The sequence below is a fragment of the Dromaius novaehollandiae genome, chromosome 15 (genome assembly GCF_036370855.1).
Source record: "Dromaius novaehollandiae isolate bDroNov1 chromosome 15, bDroNov1.hap1, whole genome shotgun sequence".
Taxonomy (NCBI): domain Eukaryota; kingdom Metazoa; phylum Chordata; class Aves; order Casuariiformes; family Dromaiidae; genus Dromaius; species Dromaius novaehollandiae.
This window is the reverse complement of record NC_088112.1, coordinates 17544826-17572300: the sequence shown is the minus strand read 5'-3', so window position 1 is coordinate 17572300 and position 27475 is coordinate 17544826. Positions and strand designations below refer to the sequence as shown.

At 42.7% G+C, this 27475-nt stretch overlaps 1 protein-coding gene across 1 annotated transcript in view; it reads right to left on the bottom strand.

The window, feature by feature from the left end:
* The window catches only part of ADAMTS2 (ADAM metallopeptidase with thrombospondin type 1 motif 2), a 182683-nt gene that overhangs the window by 10171 nt on the left and 145037 nt on the right, over window positions 1–27475 (bottom strand). Inside the window, exons 8-20 of the mRNA XM_064521062.1 lie at window positions 26224–26367; window positions 24175–24307; window positions 22566–22679; window positions 15687–15832; window positions 14396–14571; window positions 10452–10585; window positions 9477–9600; window positions 8715–8795; window positions 7343–7506; window positions 6017–6176; window positions 5183–5315; window positions 2125–2332; window positions 704–833 (exon numbers count right to left, since the gene is read on the bottom strand). Of these exons, the coding sequence (XP_064377132.1) occupies window positions 704–833; window positions 2125–2332; window positions 5183–5315; window positions 6017–6176; window positions 7343–7506; window positions 8715–8795; window positions 9477–9600; window positions 10452–10585; window positions 14396–14571; window positions 15687–15832; window positions 22566–22679; window positions 24175–24307; window positions 26224–26367 (1847 nt within the window). The remainder of the gene's footprint in view (window positions 1–703; window positions 834–2124; window positions 2333–5182; window positions 5316–6016; window positions 6177–7342; window positions 7507–8714; window positions 8796–9476; window positions 9601–10451; window positions 10586–14395; window positions 14572–15686; window positions 15833–22565; window positions 22680–24174; window positions 24308–26223; window positions 26368–27475) is intronic.

Here is a 27475-nt window from a genome sequence, read left to right as displayed (position 1 = left end):
CATTCAGCCTACATTTAGTTGCACTATTTCTTTTTAAACTTTTGTACTGGAGATCATAATTGACAGCTAGATTCTAAGTAATTAGGAATCAAAAGCTATACTGACAAATACATCGGGAATAAATGAATGACTTAACAACGGGAGTATGTAAAATGATCTCATGAGTAAACTTGCAAACAGCAGAAAGGCTAAGAAGGACAAAGCCATTGGTGTCGTGGATTAAGCGGGAATAAACTTCTTATAGCTTAAAGCATGGAGTTAAGCAACCCCTGAAGATGATTTGTGCTTGACAGAACGGAGGAGAAGCCCGGGAATGTCACTGGTGGTGGGTGAAGCACAGAAGCCTCTTTGCCCATGATGCCCTTGACTAACTACAACCCACTTGCCTTCTCTTGCCAAGCCTGGCATTTCTCGGAGACGCAAGGCTGGACTTGGGCAGTGCCTCCCACCCAGGGATGCCGTCATCAGCCTGTGGCAAGCGGTGCTTCCCATCGCGAGTATGAAACAACCATGTGCCCAGGAAGCCCAGCAGCCACACAACAGCACTACGTTTCGAAAGGCTGCTTGAAACTAGCCCAGGCTGAACTGGCAGCCCAGGCAAGCTTCCTGCATGAGCCTAAGTTCAGTGAAGGCTTTCAAATAAAAGCAATCGACATAATATTTTCCAAGTCAGTAATATATGCTGGAATAGTTGAGTGCTTACTGGGACACGGAGGTAGTCTGCAAATCCTTACGGTGTCTGGTTTATCTTCTTTACAAAAGCCGGCAGTGTTGTCCCTGGTCCGGCACAGAACCTGGCGATCCTGCGTGCCGTTGCCACAGCTGACAGAGCACTGGAAAGGAGATGCACCGGTTACATCCCAAGTCACCCTTTGCAAACAATGGTTGGGAAATTATTTTTTAAATTTGAACCCACTGCACTTAGTTTGAGCTTACATATTATATTATTTGAACCACCCCAGTACCTACAGTGTCCAGTCAGGAGGGAGCAGCAATGGTTGAAGTAGGAGCTGTGAAACACTCCTAAGAAAAGCTTATGCTCTGACCATACAGAAACAACTGTAAATGTTAAGCATCTATTCACAGTGTGCACCTGGGACAGCATTGCTTGTGATATCTGTTAAATCCAGTGAGGATGAAAATTGAATACCCTTATTTGCATGGCACAGTTCTAAAATGAAATATTCTATCTACAAATACAGCCATTATTTTTTTAAACGATTTCCTGGAGAAAGGCTGAGACGAACTGGAAAGATCCCATGTATCAAAATAATTTAATGCTGCAATATTCTACTCACATTTCTTGCCATTAGATGACTGCAAAGCATTGCACATATGAATATATGGAGCTTCCTATTGCTCTGCTAAGTACTTCAGCAAGAAAAAGTATGTGCACAGTGTCATCATATTTCTTGCTCACACAGCGAGTTAGTCCAAGAGCCGGGGATGAAAAGCTTAAAATGCCCAGCTCCCGACACAACTAGAACCACTGAATCCCATTTTGCCCACAGCAACGGTAAACAAAGAAGGCAAGGTAGAAGAGAAGCTGCTCCATGACTAGGTGTCCTGTGTTTCCTCAGTAAACTAAGTGAGAAACTCCTTTGGCTTATGGTCAGCACCATATGCGGTTCAGCAGTGACATCTGCTGAGGGCTTTTAGGTCGAAGATGCTCACACCTCTCATTTCCATGGGTGTTGGTGCCTAACTTTCTTATCTGCAGTATCTAAAGACTTCTTCAATTGAAAGAAAATAAAACAGTGACAAAAGAATTAATCGCCTTTCCCTCAGCTTATGCCAACAGCTAAAAGACTTTGAACAGGATGAAGAGCAGGTAGAGGTCAGCCTCCCTGCAGCTGACAAACATATTTGCACAGAGCTGGCTCGTGGGATCTGGATCACCCCACATCACTGCAGGTTGGCTTTATTGGGTGTTTCACCACCATCACCTCTCCGTCTAACTTAGTTTCTGCAGAATAAGTACTTGCGGAAACACTACACCCTCTGTTTGGGAATTAGTTCAGCAAGCCAACGCATTTGAATAGACAGCACAGAACACACTCTCCAAGATCTTCTTCCTTGCTTTATAAGAAATTATTTGCCTGAAGCCTCCAGAAGGTGACTGACCTGTGACCAGGGTCCTAATCTCCACTGTGCTGGACAAAGCTCCCGGTTGCAAGGCCTCCGGCCTTCCGGACGATCGTTGTTGCAGTACTTGGTGTGAACAGACCGATTTGTGTTATCGTGCAGGGGCTGGATACATCGGACAGATCGCACCTGGTAGCCCGTCTTCCCGCAACTCTTGCTGCAAGGCTCCCATTCTCCTGTAACCCAGCTGGGTTAGTGAAAAGAGAGTATTTGGTGGGTTAAGTAAATTTGTTAGGTAAAATTCTCTCTCCCCTGAATTAGATGAGTTCAAACTGTCCACTGAACTGCAACTCTTAAACAGCAAGTCTGGTAGGGTGGCGATATTGGTTCTGATCTCAGAAAAGAGGAAGAAATGAAAACAACTGAGCCATTCTAAGAAGACTAATTAACCATGTCATTGAAAATCAACAGTAAGACCCAGAACTTTATACTGACTCATTTTTCAATTAATATCTCTAAAGATTTGTTCTCCTAAGTTGTTACATACATGCACCCAAACAGCACCGTCCACTCTAGCAGGACAATGCCATGTGGTTCTTAGATGCCCTGTTAGCACATCTGAGCACTATAATTAGGATTGATTTATAATTTTTTTATACCACAATCAAAGCTATTTAACGGAAAACTGTGTTAGATCCATTTACTAATCCATCACTTTTTATTTAATGTTATAGCCGTTTGGGCTGTAAAGTACTTGAAAAAAACCTCATATAAGAGGAAATTTTGCTTTTTTCATATAGAGGAAGCCTACATGTTCTCAGACTAATTATAAATGGTCTCCTTCACTAAGTTTGAAGATGCATTAATTCTATTTGTTTGAGCTGAAAGGAATGTGTGTTGCTGCACATTTACATAACATTTAACATCACATTATTTTCGTCTTTCTTTCTGTCACTCAAAATGCATTTTTCCAAACACAAATTTAAAAATGATTAATTCTTAACATGGAACGGTGTTGCAGATCTTTGGAAAGGAAGAGGAAGGAAGCACTAAACACACCCCGAGCAGTTAGTGCTTTGAATATGCACAATATGAAATTTCAGCCTTGTAGGACTAACGTTTTGGTCGAGGGACTGAGTCACCATTTTAAAATATCATGTTAGTGCTGACACTAGATCCAATTTGACAGCTGCTTGTTTTGCCATAATGGCATCTGGTAGAATATTTCTTCAACTTTAATATTATGCATGTAGTCCATGGACTGGATCCCTAGCCATGCAAAGCACCAGCAAACACCAAGTCACACCGCCGGGGCTGTCCGTGCTGAGCTCACGTGAATGAGGGTCCTCAGCATCACCAAGGTTTGGTTTTGTGGGAGGCAAAGTTTCACTGAAAATCAGATCTGAGTTCTTAATGCGTAAATCAATTTGGACCCTGGAAAAATCTTACGGATGGTATATAATGTGAGATAGATGAAAACTTTCTTGATCATCAAAACTACCTTGAGAATTACAGCTGCAAGGACAGGCAGGGACAAGAGGAAATTTATGAAGACTACTGAAAGCTTGGCTATAATCAAGTAAGTGCAGATATACAGCAGTCTATAAATATTTACAGAGTGCAGAGACCTGCAAGAGGGAAGTATTCTTTAATGTAAACAGGATCCATGGGCTAAATTTAAACAAAAAAATATATGGTCTGAAGAAATATCCTGAGTTTGTAGTGATTCTCCTAAAGTACTCATAGAAATCCAGTTTCTAGGTATATGCAAGAAATAGCATCGGCACAAGAAAATGCACTGAACTCCCAAGTTAAGCAAAAAGTAGAGTGGCAATTTCATACAACTCTATCTTTGTAACCTATTGAAGTTATACAGCTGCGGAGGAAGGCGAGCGCTGCGCAGCACAAAGCCATGCATTCTAAGGCAATCGCTGAGACAAAAGTGGGTTTTTTCCATTAACAGTGAAGCAGCAGCATATTAGCGTTGTTCTGGGTGTTGCAAAGCCTCATGAAATCCCTAAAATAATTGCCTCTCCTATGAACAAGGGCAAAATGCTCAGATGACGTTCTGTGGAAACAGAGACAACCAAAAAATTGAGGAATCCAAGCACAATTTAGGATCCTATTGAGTCTTTGTGGTGCCTGAGTCCAATTATATTTGTAGTGGAAAGAAGAATACAGTCCTTTCCAGAGAGTCTGAGATATGATCGTTAAATCATTACTCCGGTGCCAATAAATAAATGTTAAACCCTGGCCCAGGCCGAGTTTATGGGGCATAGTTTCTTGACCTTTCTCTCTTTCAAATCTTTTTTGAAAAGAAGTTAGGAAATATTGTGTGGTATGTTCTACTTATTTGCTTTGCTTCCTGGAATCTAGACTTGGTCCCCAGAGTGAAAAGCTGAGCTCAACCTACTCCTTTCTTGTTGCAGCAGCAATGGGGGGAATAGGTGAGCCTTACATGCGACAAGGTTAATCCGCCGCCAGTCAAAAAAGCACCTGTAAAGTGTGAATCAAAATGTCCACAACTTACTGTGCATATCAAAGATGCAGGTACCACAGGCTTAGCACGCTGTACGAGGACAGCCAGAGAAATCAAACAGGGCAGATATTTTTCCCAGTATTTACATCTCCAAAAACATGCTGTGAATTCTAGGAGGATTTGGATTTGACAGGATGTATGACATTGGTTTTCTTATGTAGCACTCCGTAAATTTATTCTTACGTGGTTAATTCACACTGTGTAAAATCGACTAGTATAAATTGAATTTATGTCTATTTTTTATTACCTCAAGATGGGCTGAATACAAATGCTTGGATCAAGACAGCATTTCTTTTCTAATCCAACTTATGTCAGACGTAATAGGAACCAGCAGTCCCTGGAATAGTATTTCTACAAGCAGAACGTAACTAGTAGCAACACAGCCTCACGTTACTGGGTTTCTAATGATGTATAGAGGCACTTAAGAGCCCTAAGTTCAGGCAGCAGCCATGCATCAAGGTGCAAAAGCAGAGATTAAGCTTGTCACCTTCTTTCAGCTGACAAGTGCTAGCTGGGTACCGCTGCAAAGCGAGCAAAGCTGGCGGCAGAAATGCTTACATGGGCTGGGAGCACTCCTGGAGGTTGCACACTCTGCGAATGGGCTTCGGCTTTTGGATCAGCTCGCAGTAACTCCGATGAACCATCTTGTGGTCTGCCTTCCTCCGGCAGCCGTATTTCGTGAATTGATAGCCTGAAGAAAGAAACTCCTCTTATTTTCAGGCCAGACAGGTCTTACGCAGGACTCAGGTTTCAAACTCGCATGCACTGCCGAAGGTCGCAGCTGGAGCTGCAGGTGAACGCGCTGCACAGAGACCTGCAAACTGCACTGAACGCACACTTCTCCACACGGATGCAGCACCCGGAGTTGCTCATCCCCTTATTTTTCACTACAGGCTATAATCAAAAGAACAGCAACTGCTAGGATTTCGAAAATGTTCTGTAAATCTGCCCAGCTGCATTAAGGGGGCTAAAGCCTGCACGTCGTTCTGCTGAACAGCAGCAAGGCCCATCAGGGTATGCAAGTGGCCCCCAAAACAGGCGTTTTCACATAGCAAAGTCCATATCACAGGTTGCAAAAGATGCAATAAGGGCCTGCCCCAAGTGTGCCTTGATGTTGATGTCCTTGTATTTCAGAGGCCCTTGTCCAAATCTTGCACATTTGTACAATTTTTCAGTTTCATAAACGTAAATCAGAAATGAGCAATACCAGATCTGCCCAAAGAGCCATTTTAGTCAGATTTTTAACTCCATATGTTATTTACCTATCTATTTTTTTTAACTTAAATAAAACCCTCCTACACTCCTGGTCTCACTAATGTCTTGTGGCACATGATGTTCACTTTTCCAGTTTTCCCTTAATCAATTTTAAATGCATTGCTCTTTGGTTTTTACCTCCTCCACAAGGCTTTGAACACTGGGACCATTTTTTCAGAGCCCATTCATACGATACTGAGTCCTCTTCCAAAACGTTATTGTTATCTACATTCAAGGAATCTTCGTGGATCATGTACTTGTAAGTCAAAGATATCTTGGCACTGCCGTGAGGAATCACCTAGAAAGCAAAACAGACACAGGGAAAAGAAGATTTGAAAGACTGATATCAGAAGTTATGTGAGATGACGCAAAATAGCAATCATCATGGCTCAGATGAAAAAACATCCCCAGAGGGATTTAAACCTTTTAGCTGCACTCAACACATTTTTTTCCCTGCTGAAAAAGTATTTCTAGCCTTGTGACATACAGCTTCTAAACTGCATATTAAGAAAGACTGTTGTTGATTTAGACTGATTTTTCTTGCCAGCATTGGACTGACTTCACAATACTAAATTTTTTCCATATCCCATCATAAAGGAAGGAAATGTTATACTAAAATGATAATGGGTAGTTCCACTAAAAGTAAAAGCAAACTCAAATGTACAGATTAACTGAAAGAGGTGAAGAGAATGTCTTTTATTCCTGGTAAAATACAAATATCCGTATGATAATCCTGGGAATTCTATGAAACTTGTTACTTAATCAAGATATAAAAATAAACTATCCAGAAAGAGGTTTTGCAATCACACTGCAGTAAGACACACACAAGAAAACATAACTCAGTGTCATAAATTATAAGACACTGGTCCTTTGAAAACATCATTTTTATTCCTCCTTTGATTTTCAGCTGCTGTAGATGAACAGATTAAAGCTGCTTTCAGAGGGATTCTGAATCATTCTAGTCCTACTTGTTCTAGTCTGTCATTTGCTGTTAAAAATGAAAAATTAATACAGTTGGAAGGATTTTTGAACTCTATAACTGGCTGTGCCCTAACAGCATGCGCCTGGAAGCACAAAGATCCGCTATCTGACTTTGCAGGATACATTTTCAAAACATGGGAGGGATAAGGAGTTATTAAATCTATCTGATATGAACCATTTTGACTCTTTTTTACTAATGCTCACATCTCAGCTGGGATAGGTAGGTTGCAGAGCCTTTACACAGTGATGACCTGCTATACCATCCGCAGAAAATGCTCAGGAAAGCTGGCTGCTCAACACACAACCCTGAGTTGTAACAGTTCTCGTACACAGCAATGAACCAGGAGAGAGGAATTAAAATACATCTTCTACTGTCCTATAACCGAAGCAGATGTCTTCTTGCAATTCACAGGAGGAATCTAAAATATATTATGGCACATTACAACACTGTGTTCCACGGAAGATGGTTTCCATTTGACTTACCAGAATAACTATGCCGTTACGCAAAGGCCCCATGGTCTGCACGGTTTCTCTATCGTCATCATTCCGATATTCCCACTCCACACCCATGTCAATAAATACTTTAGAGTCTGGCACGTAGTTGTCTTCGCTTAAAATGAATTTTCCTGTTTCACGATTTTTAATTGCTAGAAACAACACAAGAAATGTGAATATGAGAGGTTTGCTTCTCATCCCCAGCTTTGCTCTGTTCCTGTCCCGGTGGCAGAAAAGGCCAAACCCAGCAGTGCGCCTTTTCCCCCTGCTCCCTCCCCAGCTTGGAAAGGCTCTTTCAGGTGCTGCACTGACCCGCTAGCGCTTTCTTGCTTGGCTCCACAGACATCAATCGTTCTTTTTTTTTTTTCCTTTCTTTTTTATAGCCTGCCTTGCCACAGAAAGGAGGCCAGGGCGGTTGCACTGTGCGATCGTGCGCGGCTCCCTGCCAGCTCCCAGCTAACAGCTTCTGAGCCCCGGCCAACGCTCGACGAGGCAGCTCGGGGGGCTCCTACCGCTCCGGCCAGAGAGGGGCTACCGGGCCGAGCCACGGCAGGTCCCCGCGCGGGAGCCAGAGAGGGGCTGCAAATCATATCCGTTCTTCTGCTCAGGGAAATACTGCCACAGCCCGGTTTCAACTCCTGCTGCTTTGCAGAGCTGTGCCATCACACTCCCTGCGTGGTTCGGCTGTAACTGAGGTCCCATCCCGCGCTAGGAGAGATTTCAGCCGCCTTTGTGTTATGACTCAGTTCTCTCCCCACGGCGCGGGAAGGCTGCACGGACAGCAACAGGGAAGCGGCCGCGGCCGGGGCTGCCGAATGACTCGCGGGAGAACTAGCAGGCCGTTTGCTGCGAATCTGCTCCCCGTTACTAACGGCCTAGTAGACGCCGCTTCTCATTGATCACCCGGCACGGCGAGGAGCGGATTTCGATTACTTTCGAAGCTGTGTGATGGATCGGACAGCCTCGCCTCAATACCATCAGCAACGGGGCAGAGTCTGCAACGGCGTCAATGCTCCCACCGCTCTTTGCATGTAGCTGGGCATGACTGCGTATGGGAAGCACGCTGTGAGATGCACCCAAAGATAACACAAGTGCCGTTGCACCCCATAATGTAATTTGGCAGCGTTTCCGGCAGCTTTTGCACGTGCACATGTCAATCCAGGGATCTCCTTACTGCGACCCCAAGGAATAGAGCACGGGGAAACCAAACTGCCGAACGAGTTCCGTAATTCAGCACACTCGGAGGAGGCATGTGGTGTGGGAGGATAGCGGGTAAACAAATGCACAAACACACTGTGAGGCTCCAGAGACAAAAACAAACAGCAGAAAAAAATACTCTGACTGAATATTTTTTCCTTACCGAGATTATGGCTGGTGGCATCTGTTTCCTGTATAAGTAAGTGTCTTGCACCAACAGGAATTTCAAACATCTTAACGTGCCCTTTATTGCAGGATTTAAAAAGACAGTAAGTGGTTAGTATGCCACAAACGGGAAGAGTCTGTCTTAGGCTTTTAAATATATTTTATTTTCTAAAACCAGAGTATATGAAAGCAAACTGAACCTAATCCAACTCCACTCTCATCCATGTATCTGTGCCAGGTGACGGAAGGCAACAGGGACAAGGGGCTTTGAGTCAAAAAAAAAAAGAGGGGGCTTAAGTGTCATTCACAAACTGACTTAGTTTCAGACCAAAATGGCTCATTATTAAGTGCTTCGAGTGCCACACTGCAGATCCCCGTAGAGACCACGCAAGCTCGGGTCTGACACTGAGTGACGATGAAATAGTCTTGCAGCATTTTAGTGACTTGGACTGAGCAGCTCAGCAACCTCGGCCACACAGATCAGTGCAGAGCTCCCCACCAGGGACCGCGGCGAGCCCTCCTCTGTGCGCATGCAAGCCCTGATTTCAGCAGACATACTTGATTACTGGGCAAAAGTCTTACTTTCATACTTTCAGACTCTAGCCATGTCTCAAAGTAAAGTCCAGAGAGTTTATTAGAATTAGTGATGCCAGAAATTATTTGTGATTGCTTGGATACTTTTCATGAAAATGGAGACATCAGAAGAGATCAAACAAAATACTCTGAATTCCCCAGGACAAAACACACTGAATGCACTGACCTTGTTTCTTTGGTACTCTTGAAAATGTTCCTTTCACCACTTTGCAGTGGGAATTATCTCCTCCACAAACACCGCATTTATCTTCCTGCTTTGTGGAACCTATGACCCTATCGCACCCAACTTTCTGTGCACAAAAGAGAAAAACAGTCATTCTTACCTATCCAAGCTTCAACTCAAATGAGCCTTCACTTCAGATATCAAAACCCAGATTTCCGAGTTATCAAAAAAGCAAAAACAAAAACAAATCCCCCAAATTGTAGTATTTTCCTGGAAGAGCAGCATCTAAACAGATTTTAATACTTTTATTTCCAGTTCCTTTAATAACTGTGAATTACATGATTGTATTTTGATATTATGCTTCAAAGTGGTCCTCATACTGAAGGAAAGCAGCAGGGTTAAGGAAAAGCTCTTAAGCCTGAGCTTATCTTAAAGCAGATGCTTAAATTCCAGGAGAATCAGAGCATCCACAAGAGGTTAACAACCTTCACAAGTGCTTTGCTGAATCAGAGCTTCTAATTCTGTTGAAAGATGACCTGCGGTAGATCCCAGCTTAGAGGAACTGTCATTGATTTTTTAAAAATAGCTCGATCAAATATGGAGAGCATGCACATCAGCCGTATCTTAATACCACTTTCCTTGAAAGCTGCTGCACGTTCATATTTCATTGTACATTCCACCCCCGCTAAACCTTATGCAGGAAAAGCTTTCACTGAAAGCTAATTGTAATAGTTTATCTTAAAATATTGCATTAAGAATTACTTGTGTAGGTAGATGCTGTTGGAATTGAGTCACATGCAATGTGAGAGCAACTGTGAACATCACACATAATATTGTGACAATAATCCTATTGAGATCTCAAAATGCCCAGAGTGTTATTATATCTGCTTAAATATTCATTCTAGGAGAGAAACACTCCAGCTACCATTTTAATTTTTTCCACAATACTAACAACCCATCAAAACTTATGTCGCTTACCAAGCAATCTCCCCGCACGCAGATGCTATAAGGGTCTTTGTAGGAGCAACGAGTCCCATCATGTACCATCCTTTTCATGTATACGACATCACCCGTTTCTTCAGACTCACAATACAAGTGACACCTTTCTTTAGCTGGAAAATAAAATCACCCATATTCTGTGTGCTCAGCTCTTACAGTTTATTTGCTGACTTTGTGAACTGCACTTTAAATGGAAACAATATCAACTCTCTCCTCTTTCTTTCATACATCGCAGAGCATAATACAGTACCCACTAAATCATCGATGATTATCCCCTTTCAGAGGTTATGTGATCATCTGGAAACGGCTGAAGCAGAAAGGACCCCAGGGTCATCATTAGGAGACAGTCTTGGCAAACAGCAGATCATTTACTCCCATTGGGGCCCCCACGTAATCCCACGCTGGATTATGTAATCTGGCTGAGGTTTTGGCAGTCTGAAATTTGACTGCCTCTGGGAGATGGAGGTTTCTGCATCAAATTCTCCCACACTCTACTTAAATCTGGAAAAGCAAAAATAATTTTGCAAATAAAAGCAGCTGTTCTACACTGTAAGTGAAACTGGCTTTGAAAAAGTCTTCAGAGACAACTGGGCCACACCACTTCCTCCTAAACAAGAAAGTAATTCTCTGTCACTGTTGTACTTGCATTTATGATGGCCTAAGTCATTAAAAAAGATGAGATGTCAAAGACACTCAGAAAAAACTATTTTTTACTGCTAACACACGTATAAACAGCCAGACAAGCGCACCTCTTTCTCCTAACCCGTTCCAAGGAGCAAAGAACAAATAACAAAGCTGAAAGGACTAATTACTGGTTGCACAAAATTGTATCCCACCACTGTATTTCACTTTACCCACATCTCTTGCTTTCTCCAGCCCCATAATTAGATTCACTATGCTTTCCTTGTCAGTGAACAGCAGATGGCCTTTCTGTTAGACAGAACAAATAAAGATCCTGCTATTTTGACATGATTAAGATTTAGGGCATTTTTCCCACCATTAAAAAAAAAAAATCTTTCCATTTTAGTAGTTCAATTAAAAAAAATTTTCACAGGCCCTTTGCATTCTTCCTTCCATACAGCTCCATGGCCTCTGCCCTCTTTTAATAAACTTCTCGTTATTGCTGCTGCTGTCTTCATGGCCACTGGGTATTGGTACACCAGAGACCTTTGTTCCTGCTGCTGAACAACGCAGAGATGTCATGCTAAAAATGTAGCGCCTGGACCATAAAGCAGGTACCTTACTTTTCTTGTGCAGATTCTTAATAAAGAAATATTAAGATCACAATAATCACAGACCCGATGGATTCGTATAGACTAAAAGCATTAGATTATGCACAAGACCCCTCTGTACAAGGGCTTTATTTTAGAGAGACAGTTCCCTCCCCATTGCTCCACGAGAACAGTAAAATTGTGACTTCTATTAAATTGGATCCTGTTAACTGCAAAGTATGATTTTCTTTCTATTCCCTGGGGCCTGGCACGGCATGGGGCAGGGAGCATGGAAGTGAGCAATCTGCCTGTCCATGCCCTGCTCCCTTATCCGCTCCCTCCTTCTTTTTCTGAGGACGGCAGCCAACAGCCCATGTCACCCTCCACGCTGCCGTGGCAGACACGTGGCACAGGGCTGAGAGGCCAGCAGAGGCTGGGAGAGGGGACGCTCGGGGCTCTGGCACCCGGGTGCATCCCGCTGTGCTCAAGCACGCACCGGGCTGCACCCCAGGTCCGCGGCACCTCTCTGGACACGGGATGAAACGCTCCCCTCCCTGTCCCCAGCACAGGCACAATGTGTCAGAGGCGTGACAAAGAGAGACAAAGATGTGTCCAGCTGAGCTGCATGTCAACTATATGGATTTATGTCACTTTTGAGTCATTACTGTATTATCTGCGCAAAGTAGATAGTAGATTGATGTGCCTTTTCTCTACAAAAGGCATCTTTAAATATATTACACTGTTAGTATAAACCTCCCTCCGGCCTTGTCCTCACACAAAAGCTGCTCCTTTAATAATGCCACATAGCTATATGTAACTCTCACAAGGGTGGCTGTGCTTTATACCATATTTATACGGAGAACCAGCAGTGACCAGTGATCAGACATCACTGAGTTGATATATGACCCAAAACCCATTGAAGCTAATTGACAGAAAAATATCCGATTCATCTCAGCGGTCTTTGCAGCAGGCTATTCCAAATAAACCAGAAGCAAAGGCCGGTGGGTCACAGTGTTCTACCCTCTCCTTGAGCCAGGAAAGCTATTCCACGAAATGAAGCCATCAAGTTGTATCTGCTCCTCTGAAAGTCTCAGATTGCACAAGACAATGAAAAGAATAAGGCAACCCTGAGAACTGTGTAGGAAAAAATTCAGACAAATTAATTACAAGGAATTTGCCATTGACTTCTGGCGGAGTGTCCTCTCACTGGAATGCAACACGATTCACCCAAAGTGAACTTTCACCTCCCTGAGAACTGAGCGTGGCCAAGGACAGCTCGGTACCCGGGCACAGCTCGGTACCCGGGTACCTACTACCTGCCCTTTTCCATGCCAACACTGACCTGGAGGACCCATCGCTCAAATTAAGTGGTTAGATTTAACAATGGCAAGCAGCCCCACTGCTTGTCATCCAAGATCGTTGCCATCTGTCCTTTTGTTTGTTAAAAGCTCTCCTCAGCGCTTCTGCAACACAACATGGCAAAGGCATGGCAACAGTCTTCACGTCCCAAATCAATTAGCTGCACTTTTGTTGACAGTTAAAGCACAGAAGTTAAGAATAAAATAAGCATTTTTGTTCTAAGAGTTGATTTCTGCCAAGACATCCAGAACATTAGAACGATCATGCTGGTTGAGACCCAACACCCGTCCAACCCAACATCCTGTCTGTAACAGTGCCCGGCACTGCTTGCAGAAGGATGTAGAACAGAACAAACACTGCGCTACTTTCCCTACTATATTTTCTAAATTTCTTGTAAAATGCAACTCAAGGACTTCCTAAGTCATGGTTATATATTGGTGTTTAATAGCTCTGGAAGGATTATAGACCTTTCAGGAATTTCTCTAAATCACTTTTTAAGCTTCTGGCATCTAAAACATCCTGTGGCAATGAATTCCAGTTTAATTATATGCTATGTGGAAAAGTACTTCCTTTTATTTGTTTTAAATCTGCCACCTGAAAATTTTATTTAATGTTCCCAGGCTTGTGTTATGAAAAACAGCGAATAAATTGTTCCCTGTTCAGTTTCATGCTACTCACATTTCTGTAACTCTCTATCTTTTTAATCTAAATCATTACTTTTTCAAGCTGAAAAGTCCTAGTCTATCTATACTCTCCTGCTTATCCTTGTCTGGTTGGGCCTTTTTATTATTATTACCCTGAATAATTTTGTATTCAGAGCAAATTTTGTCACCTCCCTGTTTGCTCCCTTTCCCGGATCACTGCTAAACACGCCCCAAGGCACTCATCCCAGCACAGCTCCTTGAAGGACACAGACATCTCCCAACAACTCAGTTTAAAAGCATTTACTGGGGAACAGGGTACAAAGCTTTTCGAGAATCCAAGTATATTAGATGAAGTGGATCACTCATATGTAGATACTCACTGATCCCTTCAAAGAACTTGAATAGATGTGAAGCATGATTTCCCTAAAAATAATTTGATCCTGCTTTGTTTAATTTTTACATGTGTATCTACTGATTTTATTTTTCATAACACTTTCTGTTAGTCTCCCAGTAAGACAGTGGGACATACCGGTCTGCAGTTCTCTAGCCCCCTCCTTACGCACGTTGATGCATGCTGATAAAGGAAACCTGGCTGATGGTGTCCATGGCCATATGATACATTATCAGTACCCAGCTCCAGGCCCCAGAGCTCCCAGGCTGGAACTAACCTCACCAAAACATACTTAAGACAGGAGGAGGGACTACTCACCATCAACGTGCTCATAGGGGAGCCAGTGGTGCTTTGTGTTCTGATACTCAAAGTAGGGATCCCACTGTCTGCATTGCTCCTCTCTGAAATCCTCAAAGTCCTTAGGACAATCCTGAGTGTTGCAAAGCTGAAACTCATAGCTTGGCCCCACACATGTGCGGCCTCCGTTGGCTGGGCTGTAGAGAGGAAAGAAAGTGATAGTTATGCCATTCATGTACGAATCAAGCGTTTATTACATCTTTCCAGGCATAATTTAAATCCCAGTCAGGCACTAGACGAAGCCAGTTGTGTATTTCTGGTACTTCCTTCCCACATTTTATCAGGACTTGATCTGGTCTAATGACTGCTCTGATATTTGTTTTCTGTTGAAACAGATAGTCTGGGAGGCATTTTGGAAAGGTTTCTCTCAGTCTTTACTATACATCATTACAGCTGGGGTGAAATACGAGATCATTTTAAAAACCTGCTGTTATCGTCTAGCTCTCATGGAGCAATTTCTGCAAGTAGAGCCTCAAAGCACTTGATATAGGCAAGAAAAGCCATTTTCTTGGTGCAGACCAGGAAAGGAAAGCACAGGCAGATGAAGCGACTCACTCACATTCACCCCCTAAGCCAGCAGCAAATCCAGAAATAGAGCACGGCTTAGTGCTCCCTCCTCCAGACACAAGTGCCTTCCAAGCTGGCACCGTGTTATCTGACAACACTGAGCTCAAGAGTCATATCTGGGTTTGCACCTTCTTCCAGAAAACACAGGAAACATTTTAGTTCATTCGGCCTTTCTTATGTGAAAACAGATTTTACAACTAAAATGGACTCCACAATTATAAAGGTCGCTTTCATGTTGCCAATGTAATAAAGGCTGAAATTAGAATGGGTATGTTTTTTATTGACAGAACAGCTTTCCATCAGAAAATGCAGCCTCACTAAAACAGTATTTTTTTATCAACTATAAGATGATTTTCAACACTAAAGTCGAGTTCAACCACTTTATCAGCACGAAGCAAGAAAGTCAATGTTAAAAATTCTGTCTGTCTGGTAAAAGCATTTAATTCTGACGATTGTTTCAGTTCCTGCTGTTATGATCTTGACATTTCATGACATAGCAATAAGATACAAAGCAATAATTACATATTTAATAATACAAATATTCGGTTAGATTTTACAAGCCCCATCTACATCCTTTAGCATCCTTTATTGCACTAGCACTTTTTGTACCGCTAACTAGTAAGTTAGCAACGACTCACACAATTCATTCACTCACTAGATAAGCACAGGGCTGTATGTAACTCACTGTGGATTGTCGCACTGCCGCGTCCTGTACTTCACCCCTGTGCCACACGTGCGAGAACAAGAGCCAAACTTACTCCATGCCCCCCAGTGTCCGTCCTGTTTCAAGATATCTGGTGTTAACCAGATGCAGTGACCTTTGAAGCAATGCTAAAAGAGAAAATAGGACAGATGGCAAAATGATTAGATGGTTAAATTACACCACATGAGAAGCTGAGGTACGATACATTTCAATTGCAGGCACAACTTCTGGATTTTTTTCACCTCTCCAGAAGAAAGCAGTGGGACAAACTGTCATCAACTGTCAAACTGTGCCCATCATCTCAAACTCAATCAGCCTTAGTATAGCTACAAATTAAGTACGCACATATATGCTTGCTGGATTTAAGCCTCCCAAGTTCGTTACACTGGAAGTGGCAGAAGCCCGAATCTTGAAGGCTAAAGGTGAATTCCCCCGCTGCCATTGCCTGCAGCCACTTGATGGGCAGCGGCAGCGGCCCTTCTGCAGCATCGTCCTTCCCAGCTCTTCCTACAACGCTGCAAACATACTGCTGCAATAACCGTGCTAAGCAAACTGGCATGAAATCAAAGCCATCTTGCACTTGAGACGTTATCGATACTTAATAAAGAACTCTTGCAATATTTCTGGACATCTCACAGTAAAACTGATCAAAATACCATGAAACATTCATGAGAGAACAAGCCGGGACAGTCCCACCTCTGAGCAGTTAATCATAACCTGTTAAGCTGATTTCTAATAGAGAAGTACAGTCATTCTACAGAGGCTGAAATATGCAGCTTGCTAAATTCCCTATACCCACAAAATATCTACATATTTCTTTCAAGAGCCTTTGTAGCTTCAGTACTAATATCCTCTCTGCCGTCTCCTTTCGTTAAAGAAACCTGCTAACGCCTTTCAACCAATTTCTTCAGCCCCTAATCAGGGAAATTTTTTTAGCTGAAGTCAAGGAGAATTCTTCTCAAGGATCACAGACTCTGGCCCTCTCTGGTATTATTTCTGCTTACACAAAAATCTACTGATGAAGTGTGGGTGCTGGAAAATATTTCCAGCACAACAAATGTCTTTGCATTAGACTGTCGCAGTCTGTCTGCGTTAACGGTTACTGTCGGGATAAGAGCTCCGGCTCACACGCACAGATGGCCACAACAACAAGTGCAATCAGTCACTTACTTCCCTTAACATTCAAGTCAACAATAACATTTTACACAGCTTAACAAGCCCTGGAATTCAAGAATTTGGCAGGCAGCATGAGCTGAGCATATGGCTAAACGCATGCTGCCAGCAAAAACAAAATCAGAAGATATGTAAGAGGAGAGCTTTCTTAAGCATCGACTGGTTAGTGATCAGGAACACAAATTTAAAAGTGATGGATAATCATTAATAATGCTGAACTTACAGAGAGAATCATTAGTAAAATGGTGACAAGACAGCTTACTGATTTGCTAATCTGCCTAATGACTGGCTCTTTATTCATTGCAATTTATTGTGTTACTGATTTGGTTGGAAAAGGAGAGGGAAAGGGAGTAGAAATTAGGTTTCAACTATTTTTTCTCTCTCATGACTTCAAATATTCAAAGTCAAAACCTATGAAGTAGATGAGTTACCACGAAGCCAATTATAACAATTCTGCTCCGGAGCTGTATAGGCAGATTCCTCTTAGCTGTTTGATGGAACAAGAGATAATTCAGCAAAGCATGGAAGAAATGCAAAATGCTAGTATGTCCTTCTTTGCCTTCTTCAATGTTAAGTTCAGTGCTGTACCCTTCAGGGACTATTTACTTACGACTCTGTGGAGGTTTGTTTGAACAGTTTGCGAGTTGTTGGGGCCTGGGTGGCAATGGGACCCCGAGAGAGATGCAGGGGAAGCTGGAAGAACATCAGTTTGTTGATACAAATTTCAGCTGTGCTCGTGAGAAGATGAGATGTGACAGTCCTTGATCTGTGCTTGTTTAAACACCCTTTTTCCAGGGTTCTGCATCCCTCATTTGTAAGTCACCCATGAACCACTGAGCCAGTTTCCAGAGCCACGTAGCGTGTGTTTGTTAGGAAATGTCCAGTGCTTGGCCTCAGCAGAGGAGAGCAGGAGACACGTGATGTTGTGTTTTCCAATCTCTTTTCCCTTTTTTTAGCCAGGAGCAGGGGGATGTGGGTTTGCAACAACCACTAATAAACCATCTATTTGACACTGTGACTGGTCCCTGAACTGGAAAGCAAACATGGAAAAGTGTTATTGACTTTGCTGCGTAAAGGAAAGCGCAGCATTGATTTTTACTGGAGAAGCCGGTCATGTGCTGATCGTCGGGAAGCTGAGGTAGAGCTACTAAGAGAAACACTTGTGTGAAGTGAGTCACAGCAGCTCTGCCTTTTTGTTTGCGGATGCCAAGAGAGGAGCCTACATAAAAGGAAATGATCCAGAATCGAATCCTACCCTGTGCAGACCTATGGAAACGGAGAGAGTGTGAGGAGGGAAAATCAGAGATGGAGTGATCTCCAGTGTACTAAAGGAAGCTAGAGCCTTCCCTTCCTTTTGCTACTACATTAACTACATAATGAGGTGGAAAAGAGCCAATTCCAACCACTATTCCCATCACAAACAGAGGTTTTCATTTAAAATATGATGCATATTAAAGCTATTTGTTTTTCTAATGAGGAAAAAAAAACCCTAGGTAAATGCAAATGGCTTTCTTAGTGGAAGAGAAGATGACTTCTTGTAGTCTCGCCTATTTTTTTGGCCAACAGGACAGTCCAAAACAAGTGCAATTTCCAGGAGAGGAAGCTTAAATCTCTTGCAGTAAAACATTCCACTGCTGTTTTCAGCAGTTCTTTGAAACAACGGCTGCAGATGCCAAAACAAGAGCCAGTGTGTTCCTATGGGCTTAAAGCATCTGCGAGTTAATTTTTCAAGAAAAGACTTGCGGATCTTCCTTCGGTATCTCTACCTTTTTATGTCAGGCAGCAACTGTCAGCCCTTCGGTGCATCTCCTTGACCGTTTGCCCAGTTACCTGCCTGGTAGCCCCTCCCAGTGCTGGTAGATCTTACCAGGAGACGGTTATTTATTTATTTATATTTCCCATCAGATACAGGCCGGCCTGCTCTGCTCCATCTGTTTAAGAATAATTAGTTGCAAGGGATAAACTGAGAGCCGTAACAGTAAAATGTACCCTGCAAGCCAGTAAAAGTTTCTTGAGTGGAGATTCAAGTATTCTCACTGTTTCTGTGGTGACTAACACAGCACACACTTATCCATCTGTCTCCTGTCTCCAAGAGAAGCTGAGGTCAGCTTTCTCAGCGGGAAATTATCTGGATCGCTTTGAGTACACATTAGTGTACCTTTTTTCTCGGTCCATTTTTCTTCTTAATAGTATCTTTTTATTTCAATGTTTAATCAATCCTTTCCTTTCCTGCTGGACAAAGAACACCTCCAAGTTCAACTCAGATAATCTCAACGGAATGGTGAAAGTAAAGGGAATTGCTGGGTGTGTGCTTGGACCCCGGGCATAGGTGCCAGACTGAAGAGCAACATCAGCTCAGCTGGCACGGGAAGGTCCTGGGTTCTTACCTCTCTCCAAGAAAAGAAATAAAGGAGTGTCAGGTGGTGTAAACCTTTGTATCAGTCACTGCAGCAAGCAGATGGGCTCTAGTATGTAATCTCCTTGCATGAATGACTTTATTTTTCACTTCTCTCTCATGAAGAGCAGTTAGCTACTTCAGCCAATATGAACGTTTCCCCAGAAGAGTCATAGTTTAAGAAACAGAACAAAAACTGATGATACGTTTCTAAAGGCTCCCTGGCTTAAGAAGCCTGCAGCTAACAGTGGAGCTTACAGAATTGGATACAAGTAAATAAATCATCAGCTGAAAGCATATGATTTTTTAACCCCCAGCTATGCAAAGAGCTAAGCTTTGCACAGTTATGCCTTATCTGCACATTTTACAATAGCAATTTATGGAGCATCTCTCACTTCACACTGAGACTCTGACCTTACATGTGCTTAACTTTGCACACTGGAATTAACTTTACACACTGGACTGATTTCCTGGAGGTCAATATGACCATGCAGAATGCACAGAATTAATTGCAAGTCATTGCACCATCATAGCTTCCGAAAAATCAATGCCCTTTTCCTCTTCCTATTGAAACCTTAGTCTGGTTTAAAAAAAAAATCAGGTTGAAAGCAACGTAAAATATTCTATATACTCCCTACAAAATTATATAAAAATAGTGATTTTCTTCTCTGGATGAGAAGGCAGAAGCCAAGAGAATAATTTATCTCACTGTCACTAAATCCAGCAAATTATTAGTTTGTTGCCAATCGGCATAATGTATCTGCTTGTTAAATGCCTCCATTTGCATAAGGAGATTTATTAAAAAGTTGTTGAAATTGCAGAACCTCCTTCTTTTGGCAAATTCTTTCAAGCAATCACTACATTCATAGTGAGTTTATGCAAAAGCATTTAAAAATTGACAGATAAGAGACCATCCTTAAAAACTTTCAGGGACTCAGAGCTTACATATATTTACACAAATACACATATGTGTATATATATACATACACACATACATGCATGCACACATATAGAGCATTAAAAAGTGAAATCTTCCTCCCATTTCTAACGCTCAGCGCCTGGACTGGCTTCTCCTCGATAGCATCAGCTAAGTTTGGAAAAGTGAAGAGACCAGTTATCAGCTATCTGAGTACCAGGCTTAGGTGAAAACAGCTCTGCACCACAAGCCGTGTCAGTCCCCAGAACGTGACTTTCATTTCTGGCATCCAGTCCCCTCAGCTGCTGCAAAGCCTGGATGTTTCTTGGACACATCAGCAGTGTTTTGATAGGTCTCAGCTTAAAATAGGCATTGGGAATTAGCGGTATGAAATCATGATAACTACATGTCTCTAAAGTGGGAAAGAAATAGGACTTTTTGAATCAACATCTTTAATTGCTTATGTTTCTGTTCCTTTCTTCTCTGGCATTATTCCAAAGAAAATAGTGGACCAAGTTTGAAGTTATTTTCTTCTTCCTCGAGTGCTGCTGAGATATCATGGGAAATATATCTTAAAGGAAATGGCCACACAGAAATGGAGTCCCAACTTTCTGCAACATACTCACTTTACAGTCACAGTCCTTCCACTTAGGAGTCTCTGGTATTGTCCAAACCGATGAAGAGAATGAACAGAGAAAGGCCAAATCAAAGGGAGGGATGACAAGGCAAAGAAAAGATGGAAAGGAAATCATCTGATTTGTCTGTATTCAAAAACACCAGCAACTCCTAATAACTACACTGGTCAAATGCTGAGCTTGGAAATACAAAGTTAATAGGAACACTTTATAACTCATGCTATTAAAAAAGCATGTTTCGCTCAATCTATTGAGTCTTATCTAACAGAATGGCTTTTATTTTATATGATTTCCTTAGGTTCTCTTGGAAGGCTGCAATAAGTCTATTTATCAAAAAATTGGGACAGGCCCTGCGGGAATAAAACAGTTACAGTTCTATCATCTACTAAAACTTCAGGATGTGCACATACTCCCTCACATCTCCACTGAACTAAAACCTGGCCAGTCTGCACAGTTAGCCGAAACCTTGGATCCCAAGTTCCAGTCCAGAGAAAATTTTTACAGCTGAGTTGCATAATATCCTGACAAACTGTTTATAATGGAAGCACTGACTGCTCCTTAACTGTACGGTTACAAGTTCTTTCTTCTTCTTTCTATTCAAATACCAATACGAAAAAATGGATGGGTAAGCAAGTAAAGCAAGAAAATGCAATATAATTGCATTTTTCTGGAGTTTCATAAGCGTTCCTAATGCAAAATCAAGATACAGAAAACTGGTGCCAGTCAATCTAAAGAAACTATCTAAGATTTGGGACTGTAGTTTTGAAATTTTGTTCATAGACTTTCACACCAGCAATGAAGCTGCTACAATAGGAATAATCTGAAGAAGAGAAAAACAAAAGGGAATGCCTCGTATAGCTTATGGCTTGCTGGAAAGGAATTTAGCATTACGCTGTGTTTTCATAAAAAAGACATTTCAAACCATAACAGCAGCTGCTAATGTGGTTCATTTGTCTTATAAATGGTGTCACCCATTAGGGTCTACAAGACACCTTTCCAAGCAGCAACATCGTCCTCTCCCCCTCAGGCATCACATCGAAAGCTCGGTGAAGTCAGAGCTCAGCAGCCTCCAAAGGCCTGGGAGCGCAGACCACCTCCGGGCACAACGCCACAAGCCCTACGAGCACACCTCCGCGGAAGGCAACCACCACCGGCAGCAGGTGCAAGGCGGTGCCCGACGATGGGAGCTGCGGCACCCCGCCACCTCGCCCCTTCCCTCCGCAGCTCCTTGTGGCCCCTGGGACTCTCATGGGTCCAGTAAATCTGCCTCCAGCTCTGCCCTTCTCAGCCGGTCATGGCTTCTCTCCCCACAGCCCCTGCCTGCTGCATGTTGGTCCTCTCTAGCAGACGATCGGCTCCCACGTCCATCCATTCCCCTGGGCCAGCTACAGTGGCCTCGGTTTGATTCCAGTCTCCAGGGGCTCGTTGCTCTCTGCACGCACAGCGCTGGGGACAGCAACATCACGGATCTGAACACAACCCCTCCTACACCTCACACAAGTCATCTGCAGTGGAAATTCCCCCCTTTTTGGTTCTATTGCAATGACTTGCCAAGAAGCAGAGTATGAGCCCCTGATGTCCTGATGTCCAGTCCTCTGTTTTCTGCATTTGTAAGAATGGATCAGGAGGAGGAATCCTGTCTTTTTGCCCTTGATTCTAAGGGGAACATCCCCAACTGTCTACAAACACACAGGTTTGAACATGTTCAAGTGTGCTGGTTCACGCACAGCAGCTGCTCTCACCTTCCCTGGGGCGCACATGGTCCCATCCAGCGGAGGCCCTTTCTTCGTTTTGCAGAAGTAGGGGTTCTCGGGATGACTGCACCACAGCTGCTTGCAGGGATCGAACGTACGGAACTGAAACACAGCAAAAGTCAGAGTGGACATTGCCTCGAGGGAGCACCTGCTGCAAACTCAGCTGGAAACTCTGCAGCACGGTGGGGTTTCCCTTTTCTAGCTTTAAAATGGCAGATGTTATCACTGATTCCTGAGGACCACTGGGGTGTTTGTGGATTGAGCAGAGCTGAAGGCCACTTTCATGCAAAACCATCAATGACTCCAAAGTGAGATTCTGCCCACATTTGATGGAAAAATGCCATGCAAAAATGGTTTTACATTAGTAGCCAAAGGCAGGCTGGGCAAGAGAAGCTGGCTACCCTGGTGATAAGACATACACTGATTTTTCTTACAGTTTCTCCAAATGGTACTGCTTCATTTGGCAAGCAAAACAGAAAATACATGAGTACTCATGGGAGATGGAAACAAGCTGCTCAGACTGTAGCTCAGCTGTTGTGATCACCTTCTTGGAGGAGGGAAATCTGATCCCTCATTCATTGGATCCTGATCCTATGAACAATTTAGTATTTTACCTATCCCACCACAGCATCAATAGGAGAAAACGAGAACCACCCATCACACAATACGCTAAAACATGATGCCTCAACATGCTCTTGGCTGTTCTGAATAAAGCAGGATTAAAAGCTCCCCAGCCTCCCAGACTCCAGGGCACTGCTGTAAGAACAGGCCCCCTCTGGCAGGGACATTCTCCCAAGGCAGCCTCAGTGGGAATCGTGTCCAGACACAGTCCTACAGCTGATGCTTTAGAGGTTCTCATCCATTATCTGGAGACATACTCATCCCACATATTCCTGCAGCTGAGAATCAAAACAGGAATGTTGTGTGTTAGCAGCTGCCGCACCAGCTGAAAGCCTCTCTTTCCATTTAATATTCTTGTCCCACTTGAGGGGCTGGAGGTGGGAGGCACAGCTTTGCTGAGGAAGACTCTCCTCTCTGAGACCAATCCACTGAAAATTGCACTAATCTTGCCTTGCAAATTTAGACTTTGTCTCTTGTTTTCCTGGCACAAGAGAGCCAACCATATCATCAAGGGTCCTTGCAAAATGCGCTACTCGCTGTCACGCTTTTTTGCACATGTTAGGCATCAAAATGCATCATACTTCCCATAAAATTGGAACATAAAAGCATAGTGCCCTCCGTTAGCAGTGCAAGATGTGACACTAAATCCTTCTTCTCATTTGGATGGGAGTTCTGTAACAAAATAACGAGCTGCCAGCAATAGGAGGCTCAGTAACAGAGCAAGTTTGTTTGCTTGAAGTCTCGAACTATTAATGAAACTACAGCATAATCATTTCTGTAACTTCAGTTTAAAAAAAAAAAGGAGATACTTAAAATAACTTATTTGTCAACATCCAGCTGTTATTTCTTGCTTAAAGTTAAGTGGGCGCAACATCTTTCCTTGTGGGCTTCACTACACAGTCCCTATTAAGGACATTTCAGAGACACTTACAACACTCCTGGATGAAAAAGAGCAGAAGCCAAGCTAAGTACTCACAGCTGTGCACATCATGTAGCCCAAACCAAAATCAAAACGGCACTGCTCATTCATGGAGTAGTGAATTCCTGGCAGCTGAGGAAGGGAAGGCCAGTCATGTTCGAAAGGATCATCACGCAGGCAATCATAGGAACTGCAACAGGCAAAAATTACAGTAACAGATGGGGCTGCGAGACTTGCACAGTGTTTGTGGTTTCAGTGCCTTTTTGTTCCAAACAAAACACAGCCTACGACTTCTCAGACACTGGTCATAAAGAGCAGTTAATACTGCAATTATGCTCACATAAACTTAATCATATTGTATCCACCTTTAATAGATTCTAACTATTTTTTCTGAAGCCTCTACATTGTAATTTCCACTTCACTTGCAGGTAAATTCCTATCAGTCTCCAGGTTCCCTATGTGAAAGGAATCAAAGGAAGAATCCGGATGAGACCAAGAAGAAAAGAAAGTTTAATTAACTTTCCATTTGTGGAATTTCTTGTTGTCTGCAATTGTCTTTCAAGGCAAGTTTTAGAAGTAGAAGCCAAGGTAACCAGCCAAGAGTACTGCTAAGCTTGCAATATTGCTGTGCCCTTGCAGAGAAGCAGGCACTCATTTACAAGCATGAGTACTTTTCAGCCTGCACTAAACCCTTAGGCTTGTCCCCTGTCTCTGCCTCTCCTGCCACCATTTTTACAGAGCTTCCTTTCCGTGTGAGGAACTTGGGAGATTCTGCTGTTGTCCTAACAGTGAGTATACGTACTAGAATCGTATCTGGCTAAGGCTCATGGAGAGCTGGGGACAGATGCTAATACCACCGGATGGTCACCGATGGTGCAGTCATTGGTTAATTCCCAAGACCAACGTGGTAGGCAGTATCTCTGAAATGTCTCTGAGTTATTTAACATACACGAGGACACCAAACACAATTCTATTCTGGCAGTCATTCAGGTTGCCGTGAAGACACCAACAGCTGAAAGCAGAATTTTGCGGTTAGATTTACTTCAAACTGTCATTCTGCTTTGCTATATGTAAAAAGAAGCTTTATTTAAAAGAATGTGAAGCCGCCCTCTAGGCCAGATTATTTTTATTTAATGGATAAAGCTCTGAAGGATCTTGCTAATTGAAACAATCACACGTCTCTGACAATATTTTTAGTCTTTATTGCCATACCTAAGATATCTAATTCAATTAAAAATATTGACAAAAAGACTGACGCTTTTTTATTTCAGGCATGTTGCTGCATTTTTTCCTACACATTTTCTGTTTTTGCTGTGTATTCTGCTAGCAGTTTCCCCATATTTTTTGCATGCATCTTGCACATAACAAGGGGAAGATCTTTTCTATAAGGAGCAAAGATATGACTAAAATCAAAGCTTGTCAGGGAACTCAGATGCAGGTCTAGTGCCTGAAGGGTCATGTTCAAAGAGAAGGCAAGGGACATGGATAAAGCTGTTAAAAGGAGAATAAAATGGTTTTTGCATTTAGGGTTCTTATAGGAAAAGTAAGCACTGAAAAACAAGGTCCAGAACCATACACTTTCTTTAGGTATCTCTTAAAGCTCTGAGTGCTTATAAAGAGCAAAATTTCCTCTTTAAGCAGCACCATCTTATCATTGGCAGGTATCATCAGCAATGAAGGGCTCAAGCCAACTTTGGGAGCCATAAGAAACGCACCAGCACCACTGAAGAGCAGAGGCACTTCTCCTGCGAGCGGTTATACTGGGGAGGAAGGAAAGTTAGCGGTGAGACTAGTAACAGCGCCTTCTCGTAAATCCAGGGAGGAAAGCTTACATACTATCAACCTGGAGAAAATGAACAGATGTCAATTAAATGAATTGAGAACAATTCAAAGTGGACTGAAATCACAGTAATTGGGAACTTGTGTTATTACTTGCAATTGCTGGGAAAACATCTTCTTCCTGATAGGATGGGTAGGGGGAAGGTTCTTTGTTTTATTTAACTACATTTGAGTAACCAATAAAAGCGTAATGCAAAAACACTACGTGCAGAATTGCTCTTACATGCTTCCTAGCCAAAGCAGAGAGGCAGCTTAACAGCTACTCACTGGAGGTATCGATTCAGCTCTTGCTGGCTGCAGCGAGACCAGTGGAAGCGGTGAAAGGCAGCTTGCACCAGCGGGGCCATGATGCTCCCCAGACGCACTTCGTCCCCGCATCTGTTCCCTTGGCCGTCGTGCTCCATGCCCAACCTGCGCCACACAGAGGGAGAGCGAGCACCGTTACACGCAGGGCAGCTCGGAGGGCCCAGGGCCTTCAAATCCCAAATGCCACCCGTGGTCGGGGCAACCAGGTTCTTAAGTCTCCCCATCCTTGCCCGTGGGAGGAAAGTCATGGGAAACAAGGCTAGTCTGTAGTAGCTCCCACACAGAAGCACCTACCCTTCAAAGCACTTCCACGTGATTAGCTTAATCTACTTTCCAAGTAGACTAAAAATGCCTTGTTTGGACTTCTCTGCACACATCTACATTTGTGAATATCTGTGCCTAAATGAATCCATTTCTGGATTAAGGATCTAGTCTACTCCCCAAGAGTATTAACAGACGTGTATTCATACTCCTACCTGGAGCTATTCAGCACTTAACGTAACTTATCTAACTTAAAAAAAACCACACATTAGCTTAATTTGAATTAATTTGCAATTGTGGACTAGTTCTTGGTGTGGAATAAAAAGGGCCCACTGAGATTAGTTTAGACTTGCTCCTGCTATTGCCCAGTGGCAGCACCACATCCCAGCCTAACTCACACACAAACAAAGTGCCAGTGCTTTTAAAAAATTACTCCAAGTTACAGGTATCTTTATATTCCTTTTTGGCTATATTATGAATATATTTTTCCCTCTCCTTGTTTGGATCTTATACTGCATTTTTCTGTGGGCACTCTTTGGTTAACATTGGAGATATCTTTCCTTAAATTAATCTAAATTAATAGACTGGAGCTCAATGTGATATCAGAGGTTACAAGCAATCTTCAGTGGTATCTCTTCAAACCTGATTGTATATTCTTTTTAATCCTAATTCAAAAATTCTGGAACTAAATATCATCTGGGTATCAATTCTACATCCCTGTCTAATTAAGATATATATACAGGGAGATTTTACAGATTTTGGCAATGTTTTTTGTTTAAAGCCCTCAATAATTTCTGATACGAAAACCAGGAAATTGCCTGCAGACTTTCTTAGAGAAAATATAATAGATTGAAACTGTTTGGGGAAAGCCTTCTGTGAATTGTTATTCTACCAAGAAAAAAATGGGAAGTAAGTGGGCGTTCTCTGCAAACACAGAAACCAAAACGCTCTG